Below are 26,260 nucleotides of genomic sequence, written 5' to 3' on the forward strand. Positions count from 1 at the left end.
CAAACAGATAGAAATATTTATATAAACTGATATAAAGACATGAACTGATTGTTGCCCTCTAAAACATCAACATATTGTTGCCCTGTATGTGGTAGTATAGGAAAACACAGGTACTGGCCAAGGGAATTGTCCGTAGAGTATGACCTGAGCTTGTAATGCTGTAAAATTTGGCAAACAATCCTTGAGGCCTTTGACTCGTGGTCGCAGATCTACCTCAAACCGAGAAACCTCATTTGTGGTCTGCGATATGGCCACAACTCTGGACCATGTCCTTTATAGTCATATCTGTGTTTTCCTATACTACTTTTATTCACACAGAAAATATTAATAGTAACATATTTATATTCCCTCATACAAGGTCAAAGAGTACATTGAAAAGATTTTTTAAACATTAAGTACATCATGGGATTCGGAATGGATATTGCTGAGCAACAGGTCGTCATACTTACCACTGCACTGGGCAATTAACAACATGACGGAAGAAACTTTTGGTCATAGTGTTATCAACGTCTATTGACTATAGAGAAAAATTTAAAATGGTAACTCATTCCGTTGAATTATCAAAATTAATTATCTTGTAAAATTCAAAGATTTACGAACTAGAACAAAATATAAACGATTCTTTAATATATTAGAAACAGGAGACGAATGATTGCTCATGATAATATAAATATCTTCTACTGTGTATCTAGCATCTTCATCGATTATCAGCAGCCGCATCCCTCTCAAGAATCGTATACAATGGTCTTCCAGAACGTGGATCCTCCTCCATAGATTCGCAACCATCTTCAAAACGACGAATCAGCCTCACAAGAGTGGGTTATAACACAGAATTACATCCTCCATAGATTCGCAACCATCTTCAAAACGATGAATCAGCCTCACAAGAGTGGGTTATAACACATAATTACATACTTAAACTTCATCCATGTTGGTCGAAAATGTCAGTCGTGGGAGCACCCGGATTTGTTTCCTTAGTAGATGAATTGTTTTTCTAAGATATGTTTAGGTCACTGTCATTTAACTGTTGCGTCACACGCATAAATCTGCAAATCATTTTATTGGTATTTTGTAGTTGACAGGTTCTAAGAATCAAAAAAGTTTTAGAAAAGTATTCATCACTTTTCAAATACTCTTTATATATGAAAATCATCGGAGTTAACCAATTAAGCTCGACATAAAAAATTTCAATAATACTTCTATCAGATATAGTAATGTAAACTTTTGTAAATTCAACGCTTTCTTTTGTGTTTATTGTTTGTTTTGTATTTGTCTTCATCACAGACGCAGTGAGAGACGAAGCGCTTTTATTATTATATATCGTTTGATTTTAAATTCACTAATGGCCTGCTCTCATAATAAGTTAATTACTGTAGTTAATTAGAAATTAGATGGAAAGAAGTCGGGATAGTGAGGAGAATTGTTGTTGGACTTAATCAGCAGTGAATAATAAAAATGACTAATTACTGAGTAAAAGAATAGATTGATGGGACGATAGATTGAAGAACAGGGGAATCATTGGAGGGAATGACGAATGAATAAAAAATGAAAAATAGGATTGATGCTAAGTAGATAAATGGATATATATGTTGGGTATGTAGGTGGGTATGCATGTAGGCTGGATGGTATGAAGGTAGATAGATAATATTTGGTATAAAGATATTTACAAAGATATATTGATACGAATCTGCTCCCGTGTTGCACATTTCGTTCTATATTAATAACAAAACAACATTTGACCAACTCAAACTATTAAAAACCCACTTTACGTTTATTAGGTTTAGGTACAAAAGAAAGAAAAAAAAAAAGAAAAGAAAGGAAGAACTTGCAATCAAGTACTAGCGAAATGTAAAGCAAGTTCAGTTTTGCTCCAGAATTTACATTAAACTGAAACTTAGAAGACTCGTATGTTCAGACATTTGTATTTTTGTTAGTACCGGTTGTTGATCATTATGGTAGGTGTTGTATGTAAGTACGATTAAAGTGACCATCCAGATCAGTGCGATAGGTGCTGTATGTAAAGTACGATTAAGGCGACCATCCAGATCTTTGTGATAGGTGTTGTATGTAAGTACGATTAAGGCGACCATCCAGATCAGTGTGATAGGTGCTGTATGTAAGTACGATTAAGGCGACTATCCAGATCAGTGTGATAGGTGCTGTATGTAAATGCGATTAAGGCGACCATCCAGATCAGTGTGATAGGTACTTAAGTACGATTAAGGCAACCATCCAGATCAGTGTGATAGGTGCTGTATGTAAGCACGATTAAAACGACCATCCAGATGATTTTCAGGCAGGGGTTAAGATTTGAAAATAAAAATCTGGTCCCTTCTTTACCATACACAATATTTTTTTTTTTAAATTTGATCTTATAAATAAATTAAAAAAATGAAAGGAATCGTCGGTAACTTACCTGAAATAAGAACACATCGGGGAGAAAATGAATTAACAGTTTCAACAGACAAAGCATTTATAAAACTTTCGGTTGTCTGTGGGGTTTCCGTTCTCAAACGTTGTGAATGTCGAATTTAATAATTCTCAGGGGGAAAAAACACAACACATCCGTTGCTGTAAAGTACGTCCAGTTCAGATTACAAATTAAGACACGGAAAAATAACTATGTTTACGCGTGATTTTATTACACCTCTTAAATATATTTTTATAATTTTAATTTTCTTAGTTAAGAAACTTGTCCACTTATGGACGTGACCACAACTTAAAGATTTGGTATACGCTTTGGATACACGTTATTTAGGAGAATTCGTAGTAGAAACGGAATGAATTATTGATACTGGGGTTTGAACAAGCAAACTATTTTAATATTTGATCGGAACACATATTTCTGCAACAACAAAAAATGGCGCTTTACTTTGTTTGAATTTAAAATATTTTTAAAGATACGTTTTTTTAAGGCATACCACATGCACACGGATTTTACGGAGATTTCGTCGTGCATGGACGCGCTGATTGGCCAGGAGATTTACACCGAATATACTTATCTTTAAGGTTGCAATCTGGAACTGAATTTGGTCATAAGAATGGGACTTTGCCGATGGAATATACACACAGTTTGTGAAATTACGGCCAATACCCATTTATAATTCACAGCTTGTCATTCTTTGCTTTTTTCATTTTGTATTTTTTTAATACCTGAGCTAAGTTTTCCTAGCGTTTAATTAGTTAATTTGGAGTTAATACTAAGATGATGTAATTTTTTTCCGAATCGAAAGATAAATACACACATATCCCCACCCCCCTAAATCAAACAGCTTTGTAAACTTAATATATTCTTTTCTGTTCAAATGTTATTAAGATCTGCGAGTCAATTTTTATTCAGTTATGGGTATGTACGACTTCAGTTTACAATTTGAAGCTCACATGCCTGCCTTTGTACGTGTCAGGCACACCCCACTGACGGATTTTTTATCTGTTTTATTCACAGAAAATTATAATATATTGGACCAAGTCGATATTTTGTTGTTGTTGTTTTTTGTTGTTGTTATTGTTGTTGTTGTTGTTGTTGTTGTTGTGTGTTTAAAATGTAGCCTTCACTAGAATGTTTATGTCGTAACCACAAATATTCTTTCACTTAAAAGCAGGTTAATATTATTGTTTTATTTTGGAAATGTTTAGGTAATAAATTTTAAGATTGTGGAGTTTAACTCGTCCTCAGTTTAACAGAAAAAGTCTCTAAACTTACATTATTTATGAAGCTGTGTGGTCCGATAGAATCTTGAACCAGTTTACTTTCGCGAATTTTTGGAGGCCTTGTCACCCTGTAGTGCGCGCATGTGTTGCCTTTCTACAGTATTATAGGACTGTATATTTACCTTTCCATGATATTAGCCTTTGTGTAAATTATTACTAATTTAATTTGTGCGCAGCATAATTCTACTCGATCTAACATAGGCAAATCTATACTGAAACAAAATTCATACGCTATTTTTTTAGCGGAAAAAAAGAATATGTGGAAAACAAGTAACCAACCCCACTTCTAATTTGAAAATAAAAAAATTTAAAAAAATAGGCAGAGTAGGCACCCGCCTATGGACCCCATTCCTTTCAGGGGCCCCGCGACAATAATTGTTCAATCATTTTTGTTTAATAATATAAATTGTTAATTTTTTAATAACATTAATAATTGTTAATATTTGTTTTTTGCAATACAATTGGTTTATTAAAAGTGTTGGTTTGTAAAATTAAAAACGTATTAGGAGATAATTTGCGATGGTTGGGGGGGTGGGGGCCAAGATTTTGACTGCCTGAGAGCCTCCACAGTGTTTAATCTGATTTTGGACGTGCTGATTTTGATGCATATTGTACAGAAATTATCCAAAAAATATGTGGACTATGACACGTATATCTTTTTTTATTATTTTTTTTTTTATTTTTTATTTTAGCCACCGGCTGTTCCGTTTACCTCCTCCGATTATAACAACAGGAAGTTCCCATCGCCATTTGTGATAGTTGAAAATCTGCTTCCTGCGAAGACGGATAGAGCAATACACCCCTAAATTTTATAAGTGCTCGCGAATAATCATTTAAAATTACTCAGCTGGTAAGTAAGGACGTCATTGGAAATGAAACTGATTCACTTTAGGTTGAATGTTTCCAAATTTTGGTTTGGTATGTCAATTTACTGGTTCATGGGTCACAGTGTTGGTATGGTGGTTGCTAATTTTGGCAACCGATTACTCATTCTATTTTAATTGAGGAGTGTTACGAAAGTTATTTATTTTGTGGGTTTTCAGTCCAGTTGTTAATAGTCTGTATCATGTATTGGCATACACTACTTTATACATGTTTTTTGGGCGTGTGTGTAAAATTGTATCGTTGTTTCTGGTTTCCTTTTGTCGAAGTTCTCGATCACACCTGTCACTATCGTGAATATACGATAAATATGTACCGGCATGTGTACTATTGATTATCACTGAACATAGTTTCTTTTGTATAAATAGCAATCTAAACCATATCACTTTCGTATTGCTTTAGCATTAATAATTTTTAAGCAGTCTTAGATATTTTAAAAGGTTATTTCATTTTACGTTCATGTTATATGAAAGAAAACATATTCTAGACTGAAAAGATTATATATATATATATATATATATAGTAATACCTCGTGCATTTGCATTTCTGGATTTGCGAATTCACGGATTCGCGAAATTTTCATTGGTACCCTCTACGTACATTTTTTCTTTACTTTATTGAATTGTACCTTGGTTATATGACTTCTGTGACATATGAAGTTTACCTAGTTTACCTTCCTGACAATGACAAAGAAAACATCAGTCATTAAGTTTACAGTCCCATTCGTTACTTGGTTTTACCTTACTGTGAGTGCAAAAGAAAACGGCAGCCAATGAATTAGTATAGGGGTAATATTAGTATACATGTACCATACTGTAAATGCGCTAGTGTGGCAAATACCCATTAGGCGATATTGTACTCTATTTTTACGTCAACCATTTATTTCTCTTTTTAAGGGTAATGTATTAAGCTAACTTTTAGATGAAGTTAAAGTGCTTTGGGAGCATGATTTGGGTCATATTTAGGGTTTAAACCCTAGAAATAAGCATTTATTAGCATTTTTAGTGACTCGTACCAAACATTCGCGATTCCTCCTGATCCGCGACTGGTTCTGGAACCTAACCTTGCGAATGTTCGAGGTATTACTATATATATATACTACTTGAGGATTAATTGCTGTCAAAAAAATGTATCTTTAAATTTCTTTATTTAAAAAATATATCACTTACACATATTTTTCCATGAAATGCTAAAAAATTTGTTTGGAAAGTTTATTCATTTCATTCATTGATGTGATAGCTGATTAACTTGAATGAATATTGTTGATTAGGACTATCCATTATTACTTATGGGACATGTTATATTGTAAGAGATCGTAGTATACCGATAGACCACTCTAGTGGCCTAGTGGTTTGAGCATCCACCCTGGATGCGGTAGGTTGTGGGTTTGAACCCCGGCCGAGTCATACCAAAGACTTTTAAAAATGGTACTAACAGCTGCCTTGCTAGGCGCTCAGCATTAAGAGGTTAGTGTTAGGACTGGGTGGGTGTCAGGATACTATGACGGGGTGGGATATCATGCAAAATGTATGTGACATGATGCCCCAGTGCCAGACATCACTTTAAACTGCCACACTGCGGACATCATCGCGATATGACTGGAAAATTGTTAAAGCTACATTAAATATCTAAGTCACGCACAGAGTATACTGATATAATGCAGCATTCCAAGTTGCAACAAAAATCTCAGAAGAGACGAGTGAAAATGGTCAACTATGTGCCCTCTAGCAGCAGTCAAAATATGTCTGAAACATTTGTTTCAGTAAGTTGACCTGCTTAATAATATTAGTGGTTATTTAAAATTTTAGGTTGCATCGCCCTATTAATTTCATTGCAATAGAAATTTGAAAGCCAAATTTTAGTAGGGATAGAATTAATGGTAGAAGATAACCAAATGTGGTGGGTTTTTCTTTTTTAATTATGGCAAATTAAAAAATAAGTATTAATTATTTGGTGTATTATTAACCATCACTGTATTTTTCATTGCCTCAGATTCACTGATGTGGGGTTTTCTTTTTCTTCATTGGTAGTTTTTTGTTAATAAAGAACAAGCCTTATGTTCATTTATTATAATTCAGCTGATGGCAGTTTTGTTGAGGACTTTATTTTGTATCTGTTTCCATATCTTCATTTTATCAGATCTTTACCATCATCCATAATTAATTACATAGTTCATGTATTGGACTGGTTTCAGATTAATATGTGTAAATAATTTACATTATTTTATCAGCTGTGACCTGTAACTTGGATTGCATCTGCTTGATAGCAGGCTTGTTTATCAAACAAAAATGCAGCATGTCCTATATTCGTAAAATTGAAAAATGTTGATGACGTTTTCAGGATTCTTCAGATTGCAAGATGGCAAGCAGTTGTGTTTGACTGGCAAAGGCTAATGTTTAGTCACATATGTGACCATTTTACTTGCAACATGGTTATTTGCCTGGTTTAATTCTGAGTCATAATATGGAACCTAGAAAATAACATGAGCACTCTACAGTTACGAATATGAGCCATGTATTATGCTAAAAGGCAGATGCAATTTAATTTAAAAGCATAACCCCATTTGATTTGTGGGACTGCCAGTTGCTGCATTAAGTAGCTGTCATTATCCTAACAATAATTATTATTATTATTACTACTACTACTACTACTGACAGCAGGGAGTACTGTATTATAATTATTGTAAAATTAGGAGAGTAAGTGACTTCTAAAGTTAAACAAATATTGTGTTTAATATGTATTCCACATAAAAAGTTGCAGGATTAAATACATTGATGCATACTTACTTAGTATTTATTTTCTCTTTTTTAAATCATTTCATAGAAACCGCTCTGGTGGCCTAGTGGTTAGAGCGTCCGCCTCAGATGCGGGAGGTTGTGGGTTCGATCCCAGGCAGAGTCATGCCAAAGACTTACAAAAATGGTACTAACAGTTGCCTCGCTCAGCACTCAGCACTAAGAGGTTAGTGTTAGGACTGGTCGGCCTGGTGTCAGGATAATGTGACTGGCTGAGGCATCATGTTACATGTCTGCGGCATGATGCCCCAGACATCACGATAAACTGCCACACTGCAGACATCATAGCGATATGACTGAAAAATTGTTAAAGCTATGTTAAAAATCCAAATCACACACACACACAAACATCTTTTCATAGCATAAGTTACATGTTTGCAGTATTGCTTTGAACAGAAATTGAATGCTATAACCAGTCAGTGTATCCTTAGATTTCTTCCTGTCAATAATTATGTAGTCTTCTGTTAAAAATTTCAGAAGCGCCCTTATTTGGATCATGGCCTATGGCTGTGAACCACTGCAACACTGCAATATAATTAGTTTACTTTTCCCTTTACATATATTTATAGATTTTCTGTTGAGTCACCTGCATTTTTGTTTCCTTTTTTTTTGCAGGTAGGTCTTTGTAGAGGATATGGACCTGTGACCTGTAGGCTTCTTATTGATAGATTGGTTCGTATCTTTCCTTTGGTGTGAAACCTAAAAAAGTTTCATTCATGATGCCAATAAGGAGGACATTGAAAAATGTCGTTAAAAATTACACAGACGCTCAAGTCAAGGTCCGTGAGGCAACCTCTAATGACCCTTGGGGTCCCTCAAGTACTCTGATGTCAGAGATTGCTGATCTGACATACAACGTAGTTGCTTTCACAGAGATCATGCAAATGGTATGGAAAAGACTGAATGACCATGGCAAAAATTGGAGACATGTGTACAAGTCATTGGTTTTGCTTGACTACATCATTAAAACAGGGAGTGAGAAAGTGGCTCAGCAGTGTAAAGAAAACATATATGCTATACAAACTCTCAAAGACTTTCAGTATATTGAGGATAACAAAGATCAGGGGATGAATGTACGAGAAAAAGCAAAACAGCTGGTTCAGTTACTGAAAGATGATGAGAGACTGAAAAATGAGAGGGCCAAAGCACTGAAAGCCAAGGAAAGATTTGCACAGAATTCAATGCATGGCATCGGTTCCAATAAAGTAAGAAATATTTACCGCATCTTCTGTAATTTTCATAAACTTTTTGTATGCCTGTCATTACCAGTTTTATTTCTGCACAATAATTTGATTTGTCAATCATTTACAGTTGCCAGACTTTGTGGATGGTTTGCATTTGGGTTAAGGAAGAACCCTATTGATTTCAGGCTCAAAAACTAAAAGGTCATTGTCACAGACTGAAATAAGAACAAATGATTTTGTCACAACTTGAGTTCTTCGCTATCTGCAGTTACCCAATTTTCTTTTTTTTTTTTAGCTTGCAAATTCGGTAAGGAAAAATTATATTGGTTTTTAGAGTTTTAAAGATTAGATGCCAAGTTTACATGATTGAAAGATGAAAAATGGTTTCTGCACACTTATTTAAGTTGTCAGTTGTATGAAGCTACCAAACTTTGTGGATGCTTGGAACTTGTGGTAAGCAGAACCATATTGAATTTGTCCAGAAAGTTGGCATCATTGTGATTGAACAAAAACAAATGTTGCACAGTAATATTGGTTCTGCATTACATACCTGGACCAGATTTTGTGTATAGCGTACATTTGTGGTAAGGAAGAAGCTCATAGGTTTTGTGGTCAGAAGGTCAGAGTTGAAGAGCAAAAGAGTGGTTTCTGCACAAAAAGTTAATTTTTCTACATGGGGGAATGTTAAACATGAGGTGGTCATATTATGTGCCATTCATGGTGCTCTTATTAATTATATTTTTAGAATTAATAATAATTATTGGTAAGAGAATAAATTGTCATTTTAAAAATCATAATTTTATGGGGTGGATCAGGTAGGAAACATTTGTGGGTATGATAAATTACAGACAATCAATGTGGCTGCTTTGCACTCCCTCTCTTTTGAGTCCTCTCTTATTTTTGGTGAACATAGAGAGCAATTCAGAAAACAGTCAGCTCAGGAGTTGCCTCTACAGTTGTTGATTCAGAACCTGGTCTCGGCTCGCCCTTGTAACAAGAAGCATCAGAGCCAGGAAGACAAAACACATAGATATGATAGAGGTTACTGTTGTTGTTATTGTTTTATGGTATAACGGCATTTTTCAGCACACGATAGGCTATACATGGCGCCCAGTATTAATGGTGGAGGAAGAACCCGGGAAAACCCCGGAAAGAACCACGACCCACGAGAAGCTACTTGCAAGCTTTTTCACATACCCACATTGGCTGAATCCAAGACTCAAACCCATGCAGACAGAGGTGAGATGGCACTGATACGTAACGGAGAGTGCTTTAGACCACTCGGGGCCCCCGATAGAGGTTGCACTCAGATACAACAATCATAGAGACGCAGAGCAAGCAATAGGAGATCTTCTCATCCAGTCCATTACCAACTTACTGTTCTACAGCTCATGGACCAATTTATTCCCTCACAGTGAGTGGTTGATATAACTGGTGTCAAAGGGGCACAGCATCTCGATCAGCCATCCCCTCTCCCTTCCCTTGAGCTCCTTGCCTGTTAATCCCTTAATGGTAGCGACTCGGACCAACCGCATGAAAGCGTACATATTACGGAAGGAGATAAAAATGTTACTAGATTAAAGGGCTGTGGAACTTGTTTGAAATACGGCATCCCCAGGTTTATAATCAGTGCTCTTTTTGGTCAAGAAAGCCAATAAAAATTGTGTCCATTTATAGATTTAAGCAGTCTCAGTGTATTCATATGATCCCCAGAGTTCAGAATGAAAATAGCATGGTCTATCTGTTTCTCATTATGACTAAATGAATACACAATAAGCGTCCTCCTATCTGATGCATATTTCCACATTCCTATTCATGTAACATCAGGAAAATACCTGCGTTTGCCCACAAGTTTGTCAGTTTTGTGCCCTACCTTTTTGACCTCAACTTCAGATCTTGTTACTGATCGTGAACATATACATTTATAGGCTTATAGAAGGATGGTAGGATGCAGTTTAATTGTCTACAAGTATATTACTTAACCTGCTGTCCTTTCTAGATGGGCTGCATATGTTTTGAAAAATTGATACTAGGATTCCTGAAAAAGCATGCTTATAGGTTTAGTTCTCTGCATCTGTGTTATATAATATGATGACCTAAAATGAAAGACCATTTTGTGCTGGCAGGTGGGTTGTTTTAATTGTTATGCAACAATTAAGCAGGGGCCAAGGTTATTCAGTTGGTAGAGCATTAGATTCATGATTTAAGTGTTGCTGATTCGATATGTGCCCAGGCCAGCCTGGGTTAGCTACCTCTGTGTGATCTAAGGAAAGGCACTTGGCTCCCATTTCCATGGGATCATGTAATCAATCATGTGCTAAAGGTGCCATTACAGACCAGCCAACCAACCAACCGGAATAAAGAAATTGAGGTTCTCCAAAACACGGAAATCCGCATAAAATCATGCATGCCTTTCAGTTTGGAAAACATGGAAATTCCAACAGATAAGTCTTTGGTACACAAGTTTTGTGTTGGTGAAATGTTCTTTTTTTAATCCAAAAGTGAGTATCATTTATGCTGTATGCAAACCATCAGACACATTTCAGGTGATTTTAATGGGATTAGGTGGAGTGGCATTGGTTAGTTCTTACAAGACAAGGTGATTAATACAACTGTTAATCCAATGTTGGTAATTAATGATCATTTTGATCTAAATCCTAATTAGACACATGTGCTTTGATACACCTCTTTGATCAGCACAGTTTTAATCCATCATCTTATCAATCCTTATGTGATGTTTATAACACTTGCATGTTATTGTATTCCACATTTATAAAAATGGTAGCAAGATTTCATTATTTATTTATGCATGTAAGGAATATGAACTCCCATGTTAATCATCATCACTTGTTTTGAAGTCAGTTAATTTTTGTGTCCAATAGCAACTTTTTACATAATTTCTTTGGTGCCAAGTGCACGGTTCTAGATGAGAATGATTACTGCAAGACTAGCCTTTAGAAATTAGCAGATGCATCTAGTTTTGATAAATAACACAGAATGACTGTGAGACTGGGAGACTCGTGATTAGAATCAGGGATTAGGACATTCCCATGGGCTGAAAAACAAGAAAATAATGGAGCGTTAGTAGCCTTATATGCAGGATGTTACAACTGTGGAAGGAATAATGCAGTGGCAATCCAAGGAACACTGAACTTGTAAAATTCAGCATAATTGCATCAAGGCAAAAGGCTTTGGGACAAAACCAAGAAAATGAGGTTGATAAAGAAAGGCCCAGAACTTAAAAAAATCCAGAATTTGCAGAGGAGAAATTTATTACGGTTTAAGAAAAAAGTTCATTTAGTATGATGTGTTACTTAAGATGAAATGAATGGATTATGGTCATTTTTTTCTTATTCCATTGTCTTGGAAAATTGATTAATTTGAAATATAATTGAGCTAATTTAACAGATAAATATAAAAAGAAAGTATAAACATTTCATTTATTCCTTATAGCTGCAGACAAAATTAAAGAATGGCTAGGTAAAAGCATTGAGAATTGTTATAGTTGTAACATCACAATCACAATGATCAGTAGCCAAATTTTTCATTCATTACTAAATATTAGCTTTAGCAATTTGGTGACATTTATATTTGTGATAAAATAAAACAGTCATAATGTTCTGAATTATTGCAAGGGGAAAGGTATTGTTATTGGGACTGCAACTTGAAATATCTTTTGGAGAACCCTGGAAATGGTCAAATGTTGTGTTATGCAATCCAGATGAATATCAGGTGCATTAGGGCCTCTTGTTATTATAGTATGTTAAACATGAGATTGACTGTAGAGGAATTCACAACTATTTGTATCAAAAATCAAAATTCCCATTTGGAAATGAATTGTAAAAAAAGTGTTATTATTTCAGTAAAATGGCTGCTATATCAGATTGTATACGTAATTATTCAAATTCTGTCCAGTGAAATGATTGTGGTATGTGAACATTTTCCTTGGATTCTGCCATAAAAATGGTGGCCAGTTTGTATTGTAACTTCCAATTCAAGTAGTTGTCACATTGGGAAAGACCAGAATTATACCATAGCATGACCACTGCAACCAGAACACACCTTGCATGTCAATTTATCCAATATTGATGTGATTTATTATCATGGCTTTTTTCATGAACTATTGGAAACGTGGTTTAAAACCTACCAAGGCAAGTTTTTCCAAGTTTTTACCTTATGAATATGTTATATGGCTGAATTTATTCAGGTACTTCATGGTTATTAGGAAAAATTAGCTAATGATCACAATTACAGCTGAAAGTGCAGGTACTCGACATAACAATACCATATTTGAAGCTGAAGACACGGTCAGGAAAAGAGGACAGATTCAGGCTTTATTTTTAGATTGTGGTGATTCAGTTTTTCTAATCAATTACTGAATCAAATTCCCCAACAATGTATTATAAATTCTTGTACAGTCTTGTTGCAAGATGCCTGGGTTTAGTACATATAGACTTGACTGCAGTATGTTGTAGATCTTCTTGTAACATGGTCTTGGTATAAAGGAGGACTTCATTCACTGGATGTAACAGATGTTAAAATTTACTGCATTTATTGAAGTCAATTTAGAGTTGGTAACTGAACTTATATAAACTGTCTTGCCTGTCTGTATTTCATTTATATACTGAGATATAAAACAAGGTCAGTTTGGTAATGGAGAGAAAATGAAACATTTTAACATGCATCAATTCAGTACAAGATTTTAACAGAATTTTAACTACATAAAACATGTCAGCTAATGCAAATTTTGTAATAGTTCATGTTGTCTGTATTTTACTTAATTTTAAGGTGTTGAACGAGTTTATTACAGCATTCCTTGTGTTTGACAGTGGCTCTATTGATTAATTAAGAATGATAAGAACCCATTAACCCTTTACCTCATGCAAGCGCCTTTGGACGCCTCTACTCCATTTGCATGGAAGCGCCTTTTGATGCCTCTACTCCATTCACATGGAAGTGCCTTTTGACGCCTGCTGTAAACATCAGCCATTTTAAGCCGGTTTTTGTGAAGCCACCTTCGTGGAAACCCCCTATTAGATACTACATTCATTTCTGTGAATGACAATTACGTCAGATCACATGGTCACTGTTTATGCTCTGGTCGATATCTGCTATTTAAGGTAACTGGGTCGTAATCTCCACTCTCCAAAATGGAGGTTGCTGATTTCATTCAGTACTTATAAAGTTTTCAGGCTTAGAATCACAACTATGAAAGATTCAATAACTTAGGTAAAGGCACTGATATTGATGTAGGCAGCAATTAGTTTTTATAAATTATCAAATTTAGATGACTTAGTGATGTAGACGCAGACAAAAAACTTGTAAATTTCAAGTATAAGAAATGGCAGCTACGGTTGGTCACGAGGCCTCACTAACATGACGGTGAATGAGTTCTCTAAAGATTTTTTAAAAAATCTTCCATGAAAAATAATTACATAGCTATAATAATCGGACTTTACTCTTAAATTTTTTGACACATAATAGATGTGTACCAAAAATGTAAAATGGTTATAATTACTGTTAAAGGTAATATACACTACATTGCTTAACAGTTAACAGGCAGGCCTATGCATATGGAGTCGAATAGGTAACAGATGTTCTATTTATAGCACACTGCACTGGGCAACTCTGCTCTATGAGGTAAAGGGTTAAGCATGCATCATAATTTTAATTATTGCATATTATCTCAGAATGATATAGCTTGAATAAAAAGTTACAATTGTTCCAGAGTTCTAAAATGTTTTTCTTTAAATTTATAATACAGTAAACAATGTTGTATGCCAACAGTGTGATAAAGGGATCTACAGTTTGTATACAGAAATAAATAGAATCAAAATGAAGTAGTAGTGATTGTTGTAGGTTGTTGTTGTTGTTGTTCTAGGGTTTAACACCATTTTTCAGCACAAGATAGGCTATACATGGCAGCCAGTATAATTGGTGGAGGAAGAACCCTGGAAAACCCAGGGAAGAACCACTGACCCCCAAGAAGCAACTGGCAGGCTTTCCCATGTATCCTTGCTAGCCGAACGGTGAGTGCTTTAGACCACTCGGCCACTCGGGGCCCCCGATTGTTGTCGGGTTTAACACATTAATCCCAGGTGACGAGTTTACATGGCAGGAGGTAGTAGCCTACTGCCGAGCTCTGTAGTGTCAAGGTCATGTATGATACACTAAAGTGGGTGGTATTATAGAAAGGTAGACATATATGGCTCTACAATGATACCAAATAATCTGGAATTTCTAGTTGCACTACAAAATTTAGAGGGAAAAACCTCATTTTTTGGACCTGATTTTTTTCTACCCAAAATTTGCCCATGGTCGGAATCCGATATTGTGTCTGGATTTGAGACTTTTAGGTCTCAGATCTAAGGCAGACCGGTATGAACTGCAAACAGACAGATGAACCTTTGCAAAAAGTAGGATAAGATGGGCATTTGGAATAAAGAGTGGTCTCGATACGAAAATAATGGGTCCGTTAAGCAAAATAAAAAAATAAAAGTCGAACTTTTACCCTTCTGCCTCATGCACGAGCCAAATAGCCAAATAGCCAATGAAAAACGATGTTTCTAACACAACTAGGCAGTATGTTATTGGAAGATCACCTGGAAGTTGGTGTTTTAGGATGTATTCAGAAATAGCTTTCAAAATGTGTTTCCCACTCGAATTTCAGACGAAAACAACAAATACCTCCAGGGGTTAATGTGTTAACAGCATATCAGCACATTACTGGCAATATGGTGCTGATTAAAAATAAAGTAAAAACTCCTCACAAAATGGAAGCTAACACGAGTAAATAATACATTCTAAGTGTATGTAATAAGTATACATGTTAATACAAAATAAAACCATGCAAGGAGACCATATTTACAATTTCAGGTGCATACTAGTTTATGTGTGTCACCAGTGATAATTAAAGGTGAATTGTGAGGTGTGGTAAATCAGAGTTTTATATGTAGCATCAGTCACTGGAAATGCACCTGTTAAACAACTGTTAACAAACAAAAAAACACTTAAGATCCCAATCTACATTGTTTTATAGATGATATAGGAAACACAGGTATATTTATTAATGTCCTGGGCAATTGCAAGTGAAGCATGTTACACATACAAAAGATGGTTAGATTTCATTTTTAAATAGTAGGTGTGGGTAGAGGTTCAAATTTGTACCATTTGTTCACCTATCTCCTGTAGTAAGTTGCTTTATGTTCAATCTGCTACAGGCACGTTTAGAGGAAAAGTGATATACACTGTATGCACTAGTAACGTTTTGAACATGAAGTTTTAAATTCAGCATACTGTATATAATCACTTCAGTTGCAAACAACACAGACCCATACCTGTCTTTGCATGCTGTTTTGCATAGACTCAGATTGCACATTAAGTGGCGGCAGATCTGGTAGTATAAAGTTTGCAGTTGGATCTGACTTAAAAGCAGGTATATATTTTAGGCTGCCTTACTTTCAGGCAATCACAAACGGTTTTCAAAAGTAAAATCCTGCACAAAATCTAGTAGTGTTATTACTTCCAGGTCAGAACTTTTTTTTTTTTTAGTTACCAAAGGTACAAAACTAATGAGAAAATTTAAATTTTACATCTATTTCCATGAAGGGAAAGACAATTGTAATATGTGATACTACTTTTAACGAACTGCATGTGGGTTTTTTTTTCTTTCTTCCAGGTAAGAGGTGGTGCCCACAGTCCCACGCTACAGTCCGGATCAGGATACTCAGACACACTTGGAGGTTATGAGGAATGTAAGATCTGATGAAATTTGAACTTTGCTTTTTAATGACTCGCTTCATTAAGATCTGATATTTATGTTGATTTTTTCTTATCTGCATTTATTTTGAAAAAAATGTATAGCTGGTCTATATGAATACAGAATTTCCTGATTTTGTCAAGTGTATATGATAATTTTTCAGGTGTATTCACTTTACAGGTTTTTCATGAGAACTTTAGATTTTTCTAGATGGTGATTTGCTTCTTGAATTAAATGCTATTGAACAAAGGTGCCAAAGTCAAACATTCAGGTCCAGTCCAATGAAAATGGTCTTCTAGACACCTTTATTTCAGAAATTTGGGGGAAACAGTATTTGTTGACCCCTATTGTCTTGAATTGTGTGAAACCTAACATTTTACTCCCATGTTTTGTCTTTTAAAATCTTAGAAGCATGCATTACCAAATGTAATTTAAGCACATTAATGAGAGCCAGTGTTGGTTTGCAGTGAATTTAATAAATTTATTGTTAGCGCGACTTTTCATGGATAAGAAAGTCATCCATATGTCAGTTAGCAGAAGTTTGTTATTGCTACTCCTCATAGACTTTTTGGAGGATTGCATTTAAACTTCACACATACATTCATCCCAGTGTGCAGGGGTCTTAAATGAAAATCCTGAAAATCTTCCAAGTTGCTTCTTCTCCTGAAAGATTGGTCGTATCATCATGCACTTTTCACCAAAATACTTCCTATGATGCCTACTTGATCATAAAATGGTGCCGTTCTGATATTTAGTATGGCTGCCACAATGGCCATCTTGAAAATCTTGTTATTGCTGTTCCTCAATGGATCGGTCATGTCAGAATGGGCTTTTCTTATAATGTCTATTTGGTCTTCAGTGAAAATGATTCTGATCTGACATACAATGTGGCTGCTTCTATGTAACTATGACATAAGAGTACGCTTGTCTGTAGATATGCATGATTTGAAGAAACATGATATAAGTTGGCAGAACTGTTAGTGGTTTTTCAGCTGATAATGCATCAGTGATGTCTGGAATTCATAAAGGAATTGCATCCTATATTTTGAAAATATCTCCATCAGTGTACTTAACAGGTTGTCATTGTCATTTGATACACCTTGCTGTGGGAAAGGCTGCAGATAAATTAGAAGGATAATTCCTGAAGTATCAAGTTGGGAATCATCTACCTGACAATGTACTTAATGCAGACAGAGTTATGTGCAATGACATCTTATTTCCCAGCTAAAAGACCCAATCACTGGAAGATATAAATTTCCTCTTCTTTGTCAGGTTATTAAAGGAGTATTGGTTCTTTACCATTCTAATGCCGTGAGTGATGTTCAATATTGTTAACAAAAAAAACTGAATTCAGATCCAGGCTCAGTAAACCAGTAATTAGTGCTCTACTGGTGTGCAAAACATTCATGGTCTCAGCTGGTACAAAGTGTTTTGAGATGCAGCATGACAGCCTGTTGCTTTCTGAAGCTAAAAGTGCTAGATATGAAAACTTGAAGAAGTAAATGATGTTAAAATATCAGAGGGGTAAATAAATCTGGTTGTACATATGCTCATTGAATTTTTGCCATGTTATATGTGGATTTCTCTTTTTCTGCTTGGATTACTCTTTCTGTCCACTTAAATTACACTTTTTCCTCACCAGGGGTTGGCATGTATGTGACAGCCATCATTAATTTTTTTTTATTGCTACTCTTTCTGAATTGATGGTCATATCAGCATGTGGTTTTCACTAGAAGTCTTGTGATGATATCTAGTTGGTCCTAAATGAAAATAGTACCAATATGACATCCAGTATGGCCACCATTGAAGCCATCTTTTGAATCTCATTAATATAATTCTACATGAGCAGAAAGTCATGTTGATGGTTTTTTTTCAACAGAAGACTATAAGATGTCCATTTGATCTTAAGTGAAATTGGAGCTGAACTGACATCCACTATGGCCACTAAAGCAGCCATCTTGAAAATTTTGTTATTAGTATTCCTCCTAAAAGGATGGTTGTATCAAAATGAGTTTTTACTGAAAGACTTCTTATGATGTCTGGTTAGTCTTAAACAAAAATGGTGCTGATCTGACATCCAATATGGCCACCACTGAAGCCATCATGAAAATCATGTTATTGCTACTCCTGTATGGTCATATCTTGAAAATATTGTTATCTCTCAACTTTCCATATGGATGACTATATCAACATGGCATTTTCACCAGTAGTTGGCCCTAAATGGAATTGGTGCCAGTTATGCATCCAATATAGCTGGCACAGCAACTGTCTTAAAAAACACTTGTCACTACTCCTTCTGAGTTGATGGTCATTATGACACGGGGTTTTAAACAAAATACTCTGGGAGCTGCAGTGGCTCAGATGCTAGTGTGCCAGACTCACACCAACAAAAGGGTGTAGGTTCGAATACTACTTTCGGACCAGGCTGGGTGAGCTAACTTGGTGTGTCTTTGGGCAAGGCGCTTTACTCCAGTAGCATCGGCACTAAATAACTACTTTTGTTGCTGTGTCATAATGCACCAAACCAAAACAAACAAAACCAGAGCATGACTTATAGTCTCTACTTTTTCCAAATAAAAATGGTTCCAAGCTGACTTGTATTTGAAAATTTAGTTATGACTCAAGATTATTGTATGGCTTCAGTACTTCACAAACAAAAGGAAGAAATAGTCTTTTCTTGAACTCCTGGAAATTCTTTTTGCCAGTAGAGCATGAGTCCTTTCAAAGGACTCTTATTTTATTTTTGCTGGATGTAAAATAAACTTTAAATACAACATTTGAGGTCATTTGGCAACAATCTACCCTTGTATCATTTATTTTAAATCAGGATGATAGTGCACATTCAATGAAGAATTTGTTTCTTAATCAAGTTTATGGAAATTTCTTAGAAATTGTCAAAGAATGGCTCTTTTTATAACTTATGTGCAATACTGATGCACAAATGATGAAATGAATAAATAATAGTCAGATTTGGTGATGTCACCAAAATTCTCTGATTAACTCATTCAGCCCCAGAGGTTTTTGTCATTTTTGCCTGAAATGTACGTAGGAAAGACATTCAGGGGGCTATTTCTGAATACATCATAATACATCAGCTTTCAACAGATTTTCCATGAGACTAATGCCTAGTTGTATTAGAAACATCATTTTCCATTGGTTATTTTGCTTGTGCACGAGCAGAAGGGTAAAAGTTGGAGTTCTTTTGTTGTTTTTTTGTTTGTTTTTTTTTTGCTTAATAGAACCACCATTTTCATATGGAGATTGCAATTTATTCGAAATGCTCACCTTATCCTAGTTTTTGCAAAGGTTCACCTGCCTGTGTGCAGTGAAGACCGGTGTGCCTTAGATCTGAGGCTGAAAGGTCTAAATCCGGACACAAAATCGCATTCTGATCTCGAGCGAATTTTGGTTGAAAAAAAACCCAGGTCCAAAACATGAGGTTTTTCTCTCTGTATTTTGTAGTGCAACTAGAACTTACAGATTTTTGATATCATTTTAGAGCTATATCTGTCTGGTTTTTTTTAATGCCACCCACGTTGGTGTATCTTAAATGACCTTGATGCTGCAGAGCTTGGAAGTAGGGTACAGCCTCATCACACCTACAGACGGGATCGGGGCCGAATCGGTTAAAATATTAGACTCCAAAAATAAAAAGTAACCTCACTGTAGTAATTGTAATAGTGTAAACTTGATATTCATGAAGTTAAGAAGAAACAAGTTCTTACTGATCATAAGTAGAGAAAATCTTCATTTAGGAAATTTTTATTGTATGGTCTAGAACAGTATGTATAAATGACAACTTTGCTGCTCCAGTACTGTTTGTATTGATTTGTCAAAATTTATCACTAAAGTTAGTGAAGAGTTTGATTGGCCAAACTCATGGAATAAATTACCTCCCATGATTTTGTTTGCTGTTATGTGTGACATTCTAGAATCAGGCAAATGTTCATTGGAATGGTCATTTTAAATGAAAATAATTGTTTTTTGTGGTCACGACGTTTGATGAAACAAAAGAGAAAGACAGAATGTATTGATCAAGTGATTTAAAACTGTCTAACCAGGCTGTATCTTCAAGAGCTTTGTGAGCATTTAATTCCAGGCATATGTAAAGAAATCAAATCATTATTAATCAGTCTGAACTTTGAACAACAATTTACACTTAGATTTTTGGCAAATAACTTTTGTTACCTTTCTTTAAGTACATTGTGAAATAAGAAATCTGTTTTCCTAGCGTAGAGGAATAACAATTGTAAGCACATTTCTTTTTCTCACAAATGTTTTCTATACTGATTATCTGCTGCATATCTAACTGAAGACAATATAGACCCTAATCTGACATGACATATACACCAGCAGATCAGGGTCTATGCTTTTTGTTCTATTGGTTACTCATAACAAATTGCACAGACCCATATCTGCTAGTGCACTATGCAGCAGTAGATTGGCTTTGTGCAGTTTGCAGTTTCACTTGGTAAGAAGAAATAAATGTAACAAAACATGGTTAAAGATTGTTACAAGATAAGGGGTAACATCTGAAGGAGAGTTTTCCTTATTTAATATCTAATTTAATTACAGTTTATTCTCAAAGTGTTATTGGCAGTGATTTTGACATCCTTATTTTCTTTGTAAGTTGCATGATATAAAGGTATGAAAATATTGGTACATCCTTCCCAAACTGAGACTTCACTAATGCACTGGAATGCAGCATGGTTTCAGAATGTAAATATTTATTGACTGTAAGCGTAGCATTGGCAGGTCTCAAGCTAGGTTAGAACTTTTAGGAAGAAGTCACTTCCTCTTGCAAGGTCCAAGAGGGAGAAGTTGGAATTCTCTGTGAGACTTGGTTTGGATTGGCAAATAATATCCTATGCGTAGTTAAATTTTAACTATGTGTGGATATACATGCATATATTTATATATATGTGTGTATGGATGGATGGATGCATGCATGCATGTTCATAGCTGGCTAGGTAAATTAATACAATACAATGTGCCATGCTTGATTATTTAACTGTTATATCAGTGTGTTTTATTTGTATCGTTCAGAATAGTGAGCAGAAATTTCACTGAATATGTATAATTACAATTGTTAAGAAAAGAAAGAAAATAAGATTTAAAAAATTAGGTGTAGTGCAGGGACTGGTTAAATATATGGACACAAGTATCAGAAAAATATATTATTTTATTACTTTTAACATGTTTTTATTATATAACATTTAAAAGTCCACTATAGGTTTGCTGTAGAGGTATATAGACAAGTTAACAGTGACAAACAATGCATGTATGTATTCACTGTTTCCAGTGTCAGATTATTACAGAGAGGCCTGAGATTGAATTTACATTATAAATCCATAGTTAAGAACATTTTAAGCATTTACTCGGCTTGTTCATACATGTATTACTGATGGAATTTGGGAGCAAAGTTAAAATTTATACTACATGTACTAGTACCTTCATTTTGAGGAGCACCATGACTTATTTTGGTTCTCTATTACCTAACCAACTTTTTAGCAACATATTGATACAATAAGATGAGTCATTGTATGACCATTATTTTTGAACAATTTCCCTTTTGTAATTAAAAATGCTGAAGTTGCAATGACCAAATTGTAATATCCAGTCAATCAACACCAAGACCATGTGACCCATGCCAAATTTTCTTTTCATATGCTGACATTCAGATTTCATTGTTCAAATTCCACAAGCTATATGTAACTTCCTAAGCACCTTTAAAACCTGCAGACCTGAGTTATTTAATTAGTCCCTTTTTTAAAGCAGTAAATTTGCCACATTCTTGTGCCAACTGTCTTACCACAGCAGGTACGTACAGAAAATGATCCATTGACTGTTCCAGGTATTAACAGAGAGTGACTTATCCTTCACCCAGTTGCACAATCTCTGCTTTAGTAATTTCAGTTCTTACATCACCATAGTCATTGTTCATTTATTAGCCTATCACAAATGATGTTATAATCTCCACTTGATTAAGCAAGTAATTATGTTCCCCTGATATGTCACATCCTCATGTATCAGGGGAAGTAAGTCTGCTCCAACTTTAGGAAAACTTGTACTGTGTGGTGGTGTTACGTATATCTGATTTAATATATATTTATTTTAATTTAATTGTTTGTCAGTTTTAAATTTTTTTATTCTATTATATGCTATTATAATGTAAATTTATTCACTGGAGATGATATTTTTCCAAAAAATTGGTTGACCTGAATCATTCTTTTCATAAACACCAAGTGTTTATCTAAATTCTGACCTTGATTCAAAATTAGTAAACAAAGTTCTATTTTATTTTAAAATGATTGGTTGTTTCCAAAGTCATGATGGGATTACATTTAAGATGTAAACAACTTTTTTAATTTTTTTTATTTCTTAGAGAAAATTATTGGTCTAATCAAGGCCATATTCTGTGTACGCGATATAAACATGATCACGTGACCACCCCCACCCCACCCCTTCTGAGTTCGCATCTTGGGGGAATTTCGAAACTGCGTCTTATGATACAATATAACCTTTGTTTTGGGAGAGATTTCTCAGCTTTAGGGCTTTTACAGTTGGTATCAAGTTGTTTTCTTTGTTGTTGCCAGATTTTGAGTTAATTATCTTCAGATCATTTGGATTTCAAAAGGATTAATTCTTTTTTCTCTGGAAATATTTGAAGAGGGCTTACACAGATTTTGGAAAGACATTGTTTACAAGTTTAATTTGGATTTTCAATACCGGAGTGCCATTATTTGTATTTCTACAAGGAACTGTGGGGCCTCGAGTGGCCGAGTGGTCTAAAGCACTCTCCATTACGGATCACTGCCATCTCACCTCTGTCTGCGTGGATTTGAGTGTCGGATTCAGCTAATGTGGGTATGTGAGAAAGCTTGCCAGTAGCTTTTCATGGGTCGGTGGTTCTTTCTGGGGTTTTCCCGGGTTCTTCCTCCACCATTAATACTGGCCGCCATGTATAGCCTATCGTGTGCTGAAAAATGGTGTTAAACCCTACAACAACAACAAGGAACTGTAGATAAGCACAGTACTGACTACAGCATACATCATCGTCATCCATCTTGAAACATTACATCAGGATTCGAATTTGAAATTATTAGAACATTTATTACTAGGACTTTGGTAATTTAATTCGTGGATTATTCTTAGATTATTTTTTGGATTTGATTCTTGAAACCATAAGTTCTTCTCCTTTTTTTCATTTTTACAGAATTTTCCAGGAAAATAAATTATTTGTTAAATTTTAAAAAGCTTGTTGTTTTCACTCTTTCTGTGTTACTGTTTATTCGAGCCTAAACACATAACAGCAGTAATTTGTAAACTTTGCAGTATAATTTTTATATAGGGGGAGGGGTATAGAGTAATGCTTAAGTCCAGCCATCTTTCCATCCAGTTGTGCATCTGGCACTAATTAGAGCTTTTGATGGATTGAAATGAATCTTAGTAAATATTATAGTTATCACCTGAAGATCCACGTAGCAATAGATCACTTGCTCCTGCCCATTTTGTTTTCTATTAGGTATGACACAATCTCATTAGCGCTTGGTACATTTTTATATATCCCCAGATGTGCTTAAGATCTGCATTTGAAATCAGTGTGCTTCTGCCATTTTATTTATAGTTATTGTCCTTTTAGTTTTGCAGCTTAATGTTGTGTTTGCAAGAAAAGTTTGCAATTTTTGATGGGTGATGGATTGTCATAAAATTTGGTTAATATTGTGGACATCACCTGCATATCAACAAATTCCTTTGCGCCATTAATTTTGGTTAGAGTTATTGCCCTTTCTTTTTGGTAGTTTAATGAAGAAGTATAACACAATCTCATGAACACACGTAGTCCTGCAGTTTTTCTTGCATATCTAGGTGTGTATATGCTGTGTATATGCTGTGAGACATATAGTCGTTAGCTAAAGATATGCATTTTGACAAATCTTTTTGCTTCCATTGGATGCAATATATGGCATAGATTTAGAATGCTACAATTTTCTCAGATTTTTTAAAGATTGCTGTGCAACTTAGTACATGTTATGGTCATCTTGAGAAGACATGGATCTTCAGAAGAGTTTTATGCTTTTTTTTAAATTGTAAATTCAAATCTGCCATGGGGTAGAGTTGGATGTGGGAAAGTCATGGGTATATTTATGTGATCATATGATTAAAATATTTCTAAGTGTAAACAGATACTTCCATATTTGACCTTTACTTTAAAAAAATGTCCAGGAAAAATGATTGATTCCAAAATGTTTTATATGAACAGTGTAACTTGTTCAATTTCAGCACCGAGGAGGCGTGCATCATCTGAATTTGAGCAAGCCCGGCCATCCTCCATGGGAGAGGAGGAATTGCAGCTTCAGCTTGCATTAGCAATGAGTCGTGAAGAACATGAAGAACAAGTAAAGAAACAGAAGACAGATGAAATCAAGCTTCAGCTAGCCTTAGAAGAGAGTAGAAAACAAGCTGAAGATGAGGTCAGTTTGGTTGTGAAATGTCAAATTTTAAGTTTAAAAACAGCAATATTTATAATTTTTCTTTTAATCTTACTTCAGATCTTGTTTATTTGCTAAGGGGAGTAGTTTTTGCCTTTGTAGACTTTGCTGTTCTATTGGTTGGAATTGATTGTTGATCCCGCCTTGGTGGAAGCCTGACATCAATCACTTGAGTTTACATGTCCATCTATCCCTTGGTCCACATGCTAAATTAAGTCCGTTTTACTTTTTTTCATGTTCAGTTTTTTTTCTTTGTAGCCAAATGAAAGGCGGGCTCACCACAAATAAGCATCTGATGTGTTACTTATTTATCCATGTGTGATGATCAGTTATCTTTACATTTTTGTAAAGATGTTAGGATGAGAAAAGCCTTCATTTTCGAATTGGGGAAGGACAGCTAAAATTCTGTAGCCTTGGTTACTATAAATAAGTTGTTTAAAATAAACTTCCTGAGAATAGTGATCTGAGATTTAGCTGACTTGGTTTAAAACATATTGGAAAATGCTTGTTATTAAGTAATGTTACATTTTGATGTACATGAATCAATCCTTAAGTTATATAGAAGGTATATAAATTTTATTGGATAAGAGTTTTACCAGTACTTGATTAACATGGTAAAAATTTTATTTTTCAAATATGCAACTGATTATAATATGTTAAGAGTATGACCACTACCTTGCAAATCCAGCCTTCTCATGCAAAAATGGTGCTAAAGGGTCATCTGCTTCATAAAAGGAACTTATAGTCTCCCTTTTTGCTTAAAGGGATCGGTGCGCAAAGCCCTATAGTCCCTAGTTACTGTTACTGCTATAGTGCATCTTTGTTTTGAAGATCACACAAATTCTTGTAGTGCCTCTTTCTTTTGGAAAATTTGATCATGCACTCTGTGATATCTTCAACTGATTACCCTTTCAGTTTCATTAATGTATTAAGGATGGCCAGTTACTGAATTTACTGCAGACCTGCCAACCCTTACAATTTTGCCCTGAGTCTTACGAAAATTACCCTTTAAATACGAACTTAAGGCATAAAAGCAAAAAGCTACAGAAAAATGATCATTGCTGAAAAATCTGGAAAATTTGTGCAGCTGTACTAGTGGTAAATAAAGACTATGTGTACTTTACAAACTTTTCAGTTGAACATAATGTTTATCTTTGCTGCATGTTTCGAATAACGAACTTTTAATTACGTTTTCCAACTTGACAATAGCAGTTTATATGTTTTTTTACACCTTACTGACAACAGGTCTTGCTTATGGAAAAAAATCAACTGCCTTACTGAGATGGACTCGTCAAGGTTGGCAGGTCTGTTACTGACAGTTTTAAGTTCTACTTTTATTCACACTTGGTGTCTTTGTATTACACTGGTGTTAGTAGCCCCCCTTTTACAGACAGTTAATGCGATGCTGTACCATTGGTTTATATTGGTCAAGTTCAG

At 35.0% G+C, this 26,260-nt stretch overlaps 1 protein-coding gene across 3 annotated transcripts in view; it reads left to right on the forward strand.

Annotated features, from left to right (window-relative positions):
* Positions 1 to 4,245: 4,245 nt before the first annotated feature.
* The window catches only part of LOC149805927 (epsin-2-like), a 112,168-nt gene continuing 90,153 nt past the window's right edge, over positions 4,246 to 26,260 (forward strand). For all 3 annotated transcript variants that reach the window (XM_089950709.1, XM_089950711.1, XM_089950710.1), the window contains exons 1-4: positions 4,246 to 4,561; positions 8,004 to 8,593; positions 16,251 to 16,326; positions 24,615 to 24,805. In XM_089950709.1, coding sequence (XP_089806835.1) covers positions 8,105 to 8,593; positions 16,251 to 16,326; positions 24,615 to 24,805 — 756 coding nt within the window. In that variant the 5' untranslated portion in view covers positions 4,246 to 4,561; positions 8,004 to 8,104. The remainder of the gene's footprint in view (positions 4,562 to 8,003; positions 8,594 to 16,250; positions 16,327 to 24,614; positions 24,806 to 26,260) is intronic.

Source organism: Sinohyriopsis cumingii, chromosome 2, assembly GCF_028554795.1.
Source record: "Sinohyriopsis cumingii isolate HCF-2022 chromosome 2, ASM2855479v2, whole genome shotgun sequence".
Taxonomy (NCBI): Eukaryota; Metazoa; Mollusca; class Bivalvia; order Unionida; family Unionidae; genus Sinohyriopsis; species Sinohyriopsis cumingii.